The 6,000-nt window shown below is 39.6% G+C and overlaps 2 protein-coding genes across 3 annotated transcripts in view; one reads left to right on the top strand and one right to left on the bottom strand.

Annotated features, from left to right (window-relative positions):
• Nucleotides 1–2,589, top strand: part of LOC100254475 (1,4-alpha-glucan-branching enzyme 2-2, chloroplastic/amyloplastic) — a 44,580-nt gene extending 41,991 nt beyond the window's left edge. For both annotated transcript variants that reach the window (XM_010655748.3, XM_010655749.3), the window contains 5 exons: nucleotides 626–703; nucleotides 899–1,054; nucleotides 1,786–1,860; nucleotides 1,962–2,091; nucleotides 2,192–2,589. In XM_010655748.3, the coding sequence (XP_010654050.1) occupies nucleotides 626–703; nucleotides 899–1,054; nucleotides 1,786–1,860; nucleotides 1,962–2,066 (414 nt within the window). In that variant the 3' untranslated portion in view covers nucleotides 2,067–2,091; nucleotides 2,192–2,589. The remainder of the gene's footprint in view (nucleotides 1–625; nucleotides 704–898; nucleotides 1,055–1,785; nucleotides 1,861–1,961; nucleotides 2,092–2,191) is intronic.
• Nucleotides 2,590–3,397: 808 nt separating this feature from the next.
• LOC100249368 (growth-regulating factor 3) lies at nucleotides 3,398–6,000 on the bottom strand. Its single transcript, XM_002277197.5, has 4 exons — nucleotides 5,618–6,000; nucleotides 5,239–5,430; nucleotides 4,411–4,753; nucleotides 3,398–4,000 (listed from the first exon to the last, which is right to left on the bottom strand). Exons 1-4 carry the CDS (start codon nucleotides 5,814–5,816, stop codon nucleotides 3,544–3,546), a joined length of 1,191 nt encoding a protein of 396 aa, XP_002277233.3. The 5' UTR covers nucleotides 5,817–6,000; the 3' UTR covers nucleotides 3,398–3,543.

The raw sequence follows: 6,000 nt of genomic DNA on the forward strand, positions 1-6,000 counted from the left end.
AGGAGTTTAAGAGACAAATATCGACTATTCCTTAAGAGTAAAAGGATTATTAGACTCATGTATTGGTAATATAGCCGGAACTTTCTTATTCATATCATTTACATTTCATTTGAGGTACTTATTAATGTTGATATTCCCTTGTAAAAAATAGAAAATAAAAAATAAAACAGGGATTTTTTTTTCTTGAAGTTCATTTGTTAAATTGTACCAATAGAGTCTGTTGGATTATGGAAACTTTGATGAGAATGATGAAGGGAAGGAAAATAAAGAGGACAAAGTAAAGGAAAGAAGAGCAAAGGGAAATAAAGAAAATACATTTAAGCTCAATTTTTTTTTTCTTTTATCCTTCTTTAAATTTTTTCCTCTTTGAATGGATAAAGAATGGAAAATGCATAAGTATTAATTTTCCTTAGAAATTTGGATGGCGAACCAAACAAGAGAATAGATTCTTCGTGTCCTTCTTTTCCTACTACTTTCTAAGATTAAGGCAGTGTTAAATTTGCAATAAGCATCTTATATGCTAATTTTCCTAGTATGGGGTTGTAGAGAAAATACATGGCTTTCCTTCTTCCTTTTCTTTTTCTTGTTTTTAATTTTAAAATAATTATTATTTATGTATAACCAGGGGGATGCAGAGTATCTAAGGTATCGTGGACTGCAAGAATTTGATCAGGCAATGCAGCATCTTGAAGAAAAATATGGCGTATGCATCATGTGTAACCAAATATCTAGTTTTGCTTCAGTTGCTAATGTCCTAAGATTATAATGTACTTCATATTACAACCTATATGTTTTCTGGGATTTTGAAATAATTACAAAATTTTATGATGTAGAATATTTCTATAAAATTGCTTATTATAGATTAGCATTGACTATGATTCACTAACTGTTCATGCAGTTCATGACTTCAGAGCACCAATATATATCAAGGAAGGATGAAGGAGATAGGATTGTTGTCTTTGAGAAGGGGGACCTAGTTTTTGTCTTCAACTTTCATTGGACTAACAGCTATTCAGCTTACAGAGTAGGCTGCTTAAAGCCAGGAAAGTATAAGGTATGGTCCCCAATTTTTTCTTTGATATCCTCTTGAGCTAGTTTGCATGTTTGTTCTTTTTTCCTTTTCACATTTTATGTGCTGGCAACTCAACTCAGCAAAGGTTTAATCCAAGCTAAACTACATGAATCCCATTCATTCAGATCTCCAGGATTCATGTTCATAACTTGTTGCTATATGTTTTATGTCATAACTTGTACCAGATGTTTTATGTCATAACTTGTTACCATATGTTTTATGTCAGTAAGTTAGCTACTGATGTTTTATGATGACATAGATCCACCAAAGCCACCCTTGTTGCCAATGGGTCCAGAGTAATACTATGCCCTCTGTTAATTAAATAATTGCAAGGACGGTAGTCCTTGTGACTCAATATCATTCCCGAAGCCATTGGAATTCATACTTGAAGTTGCTTTTAAAGGGACCATAAAATTTTAGTTGTATCCTGAAGTGTATGAAATATAATGTAATGATCATCCTTAACCAGTAAGGGTGCCTTTTTCTGAAATAATACTTTCAAATGGCCTTGTGGTATAAGAGCTATATTGACCAGAATGATTGATCTTTATAAGACACGGACTGAAGGGTTATCATTGTAGATGCTACCTGTTTGTGTTTGTTCCATCTTAATCCTATCTATTATTCCTCTTCTGATATTGTACTTTCATTTAAACGTGCAATCTATGTTTCTCCAACTATGAAGTAAATCTAAGCTGTGTTTCTTCTTCCAGATTGTCTTAGATTCGGATCTTTTGTTGTTTGGAGGCTTCAATAGACTAGACCATAATGCAGAATACTTCAGCTCTGTAAGGAAATTCACTCACAAAACTATGTCTGTAAGAATACCTGAATATATCTGAACTTTATGGAATGTAGAGGTTTTCATATCTTAACGGCTCTTCTGCAGGATGGATGGTATGATGACAGACCTCATTCCTTCCTGATATATGCACCTTGTAGAACAGTAGTGGTCTATGCCCCTGACAAAGAATTGGAACCTGTCAAGGGCTGAAACTATCTTAATAAAGCTTCTCGATGTAAGAATGTCATTACAATATGTTTGCGGCACCCTGATTCCTAGAACTGAATGATTCCTATAATTAAAAGTTGCAATTGCTGTGGTGTCTGTCCTTGCAGATTTACGTTGCTGCCCATTAGTGTCAGCATCCTGGAGACAGAATAACCAAGATGACAAAAATGAAGGGTGTACATACATGCATGCAGAGTTGAAAAGTGTGAGCAGCATTGGAATACCAGTCTTGTAAGCGGAGGAGCAACATGGCATTGTGTAAATGTTTGTAAGGTATCATCTTGCCAGCTAAAACCATGGTGGTTGCTATAGATTTCTGCGGGATAGGTTTCAGTGTATAGCACGCCGCATTATTTATAATGAAATGCCTTGGATTTTTGTAATTTTGCAATTACGGGTGCTTATAATGGAATGCCTAGTACTGACACCCTGTATTGGGCAGAACAATGCTTGCTTGTCTGATGTGTTCTTTTCCACCCTTTTCGGTTCAATGACCTTTGTCTCACCTGTCCTGCATGCCAGCCCAATCATCAGGCGAATTTTTCTTGATGCAGGCTTAACTTTGGTTTGTGACTCTTGGTTATGTTGGTTTGTGGCCATGCAGGTTAATTAGGTCAAGTCCTAAAACAGTAGGTTGTCTCTAAACCAGGTTCATAGGTGAACCAACGTCTGACTTTCTACAGGAGTTGAAGTTAGGACGCCCCTCACATGCTGGTTTTGAACTTTTTATTGTTTATGTGCAGGCTGTCATACTAAAAGCTGACATGTATTTGGGAGAGGGTATTAAGGCTTTCTTTCACGTGTCAATACAATGTTGTCTGTCCTGTGGAAGTAGATCTCAATAAAAGGGAGGAATAAAGGCATGCAAACCACGGATTTTTTTGTGCTTCAATTGTTGGGTTTGGGCTCATGAACGTAACCATTCACTTTCTTAAAAATCATCTCTATGGGTCCATAATCCTGAGATTCACTGTCAAAATTCTCTCTATTCTGCCAAAAAGAACTTGAAGAATAGAGCTCACGCGAATTGGTCCAGGGCAAGACAGACATACAATGGGGCGGCCTTGACACAACTAGTCTCTCGCTTGCATCATAATTAACGCCTTATTCCCAATTATATGGGTGACTGATGCTACAGAGTTTTTGCTTCCTAGCTCGTTTTCATCCTGAGTAGACTAAAAAATGGTTAATAAATTTTGCATTCTATTCAATTCCTTCCCCATTGGGACACAATCTCCCTCCTTATCAGACATTTGAATGTGGTTATGCAGCATAAGGATGATGCATGGAGACATGGCACACAATAAATCATATGCAATAAAAAGCAGAATCATTCAATTTATACACGGGATGATTAATTGTTTCACAACAAAGGAAGATTTTTTTTAAAGAAAACAAAAAATAAATAAAATAAAGAGGAAAACCATCCCTTCTGAAATGAAGGGATCAGCAACAAAGTTTAGGTGCTAACATAGCTAGTATCTGAGGCTGTGCCCCGAGGCAACTGATGTAGAACGCTGGTTGGTGATGAATTGGATGTTGCGGACCTCAGCGCCTCAGCAAGGGGTCCCCCCATTTGGGCCGACTGGTGTGTCCCCCAACCTGCAGCCCAATTTAGTTGGGGCCTCTCCCTCTCAGCATTTACATCTTGGGGGCTTTGCTCATCTCCGTTACCAGTGGACAGTTTCAACGACACGTCGGATGAGTGGTGCCCAAGAATGGACATGGAGAGGTATGTGGAAGAGGTTGCCTGGCTGTTATTGCTTCCATTGGCGGCATTGTCAGGTTCTTGGATTGATCTTGGCCAATCGTCAAAAAAATGCCGTAGGACTCGTCCATCAGATCTACCATCCCCAGAAACATTCTCAGTTCGATGCTCAAAAAGACCCTTGTTTTCAGTTTTTGGTTCTGGGGGGCTGCACCAAAAACAAAGAACATGGAGCAAAAATCAAGTAAAGAGCATAAAAAAAGAGGGGGGGAAAGGCAGTAGGACACAAGCAAAGCACTATGCTGTTGTGCTAAAAAGAAGTGGTTGGGATCAGTTTCAGCAGAATCCAAAGCTCTTTCCCAGATTTGAAACAGCTTGGGCAGTCCTTCAGTAGGGTCCTACCATGGAGATTTTGTTGGCCAAAAACCCACCCACATTCAGATTAATATCAAATCCAAAGTTACAAAGAAACACCCCACAACCATAATTAGTAAGTACAATACATAATATCAACAGTCCCATGGTCATGGGCTATTTCAACTTCTATAGTCAATATTTTAGCCTTATAAGCACCATATTACAATCCATATGAACTGTAAGCAGAGAGATTAAGCATACCTCCGATTGAGGTGCAACAGATCAATGGAAGGCGGTGGCCCGGAAAGTGCGAAATGAGTCCCACCAGCTACGGTCGTTAAGGGCTGAGCAGCGATGGCAGCAGTAGTGGATTTGAGGGCCCCAACAGAAGCAACAGCAGCACCACCACCACCACCCGCGGCAGCGGGTGTGGGGATTTCCACAGGCTTTCTTGAACGGTTTCGGCCACGGTGCATGTGGCGCTCGCAGTACTTCTGACCAGTTACCACGTCCCTTGAGCACCTCCATTTTTTACCGTCTGTTCTTCGGCAACGCCCGGGCTCCGGATCCATTGCAGCTCTTCCCCAGTACCCTGATTGCAACACTGCAAATACAGCATGTTTAAACAAAGCCCCATGTTCGACAGCCATCTATAAATCTATGCTTGCTAACATTTGAAATGCCTAGTCACTACGCTATTACATACATGTATAATGTAATACACGCATTTCGGTTATAAATCGAGAATACCATTTCAAAGTGATACAACAAAATCAGGGTCAACGTGAGACTAGGATTTATGTAACCGAGCCCAAAATAGTTCAAGAAATGGAGCTTTGTAGAGTTGATTGTGAGTGAGTGAGTGAAGATATCATTCAGGTGAGTAGAGAAAATATAAGAAGAGAAATCCCATGCCCATAAAAAAGAACTCCATCATCAATTAGCAAACGATTACAACATATATATTTACCAAGTACCAACAACATGAAAGGTTTATTGTCAAAAAGAAAAGAAATTGCAAAAATAATCCTGGGAGAATCTACCGGTCAGGAAGATGTTGGAAAGGAGAGGAAAACCGAGACCACTTACAAGCAGGCTGATAATGCTGGTAATGTTGAAGAGGGTGCTGGAGGTAGTATGGAGGATGGTTAAGAAGGCTTTTCTTGATTAGCTGAAGGAGTTCAGGAGGCACAGCAGCACCAGCTAACATGTGCCTGAAGATCAAAGCCTGCAGCTCAAGTTCCTGCCACTGGGCCAAGCTGAAGTAACTTCCTCCAGTTTCTAGCAAACCAAAAGCACACCACCAAACAAAAAGGGAGAAGAAGAAAGGTAAGTTAGAAGCAAACCTGGAAACAAGAAACCCAGAAACTTTTCCATACCGGGAACCAAGCTTTCTGAGTTGTTCTGCCACAACAGATGACAAGAATAAAAAAAGGGAGGGATAGAAGAAAAGGAATACAGATCTTACTGGAAAATCTGGTAGCAGTTGTTGTTGAATCTGGAAATGCTGACAGGTTGCTGATCTTGCTGTTGGGTTCAGGTACAAACAATGGAAGAGCAGACCCAGATGGTTGTTGATCAAGGAGAAGTCTAGGCATCTTTCCAGAAGGTGCTTCTTCTGACTCATGCTGGTTTCTCCATTGCTTCAGATGGAAATCCATGGACATGAGAGAGAAAAGAGAGAAAGAGATGGGGGAGTTTTAGTCTCTAGTTACTTGTTGGCCTGGTTGGTTTAATAGCTTTGATCTGTTATGTTGGGTATGTGAAGAGAAAGTTTGTAAAAGCTTTTGCAGAGACTTCTTGTGGGCTCTTTATATCTTTTGCAGAAACCCCAGAGAGAAGCGTCTGACA

This window comes from Vitis vinifera, chromosome 8, assembly GCF_030704535.1.
Source record: "Vitis vinifera cultivar Pinot Noir 40024 chromosome 8, ASM3070453v1".
Taxonomy (NCBI): domain Eukaryota; kingdom Viridiplantae; phylum Streptophyta; class Magnoliopsida; order Vitales; family Vitaceae; genus Vitis; species Vitis vinifera.

Excerpts from the sequence above, each read along its gene's own strand:
- LOC100249368 (XM_002277197.5), bottom strand. The coding sequence starts at position 5,816 with ATGTCCATGGATTTCCATCTGAAGCAATGGAGAAACCAGCATGAGTCA. Across the intron at positions 5,431-5,617 it reads AACTGCTACCAGATTTTCCA|AAACTGGAGGAAGTTACTTC; the intron begins GTAAGATCTGTA and ends TTGGTTTGCTAG. Across the intron at positions 4,001-4,410 it reads CTGTTGCACCTCAATCGGAG|CCCCCCAGAACCAAAAACTG; the intron begins GTATGCTTAATC and ends TTTTTGGTGCAG.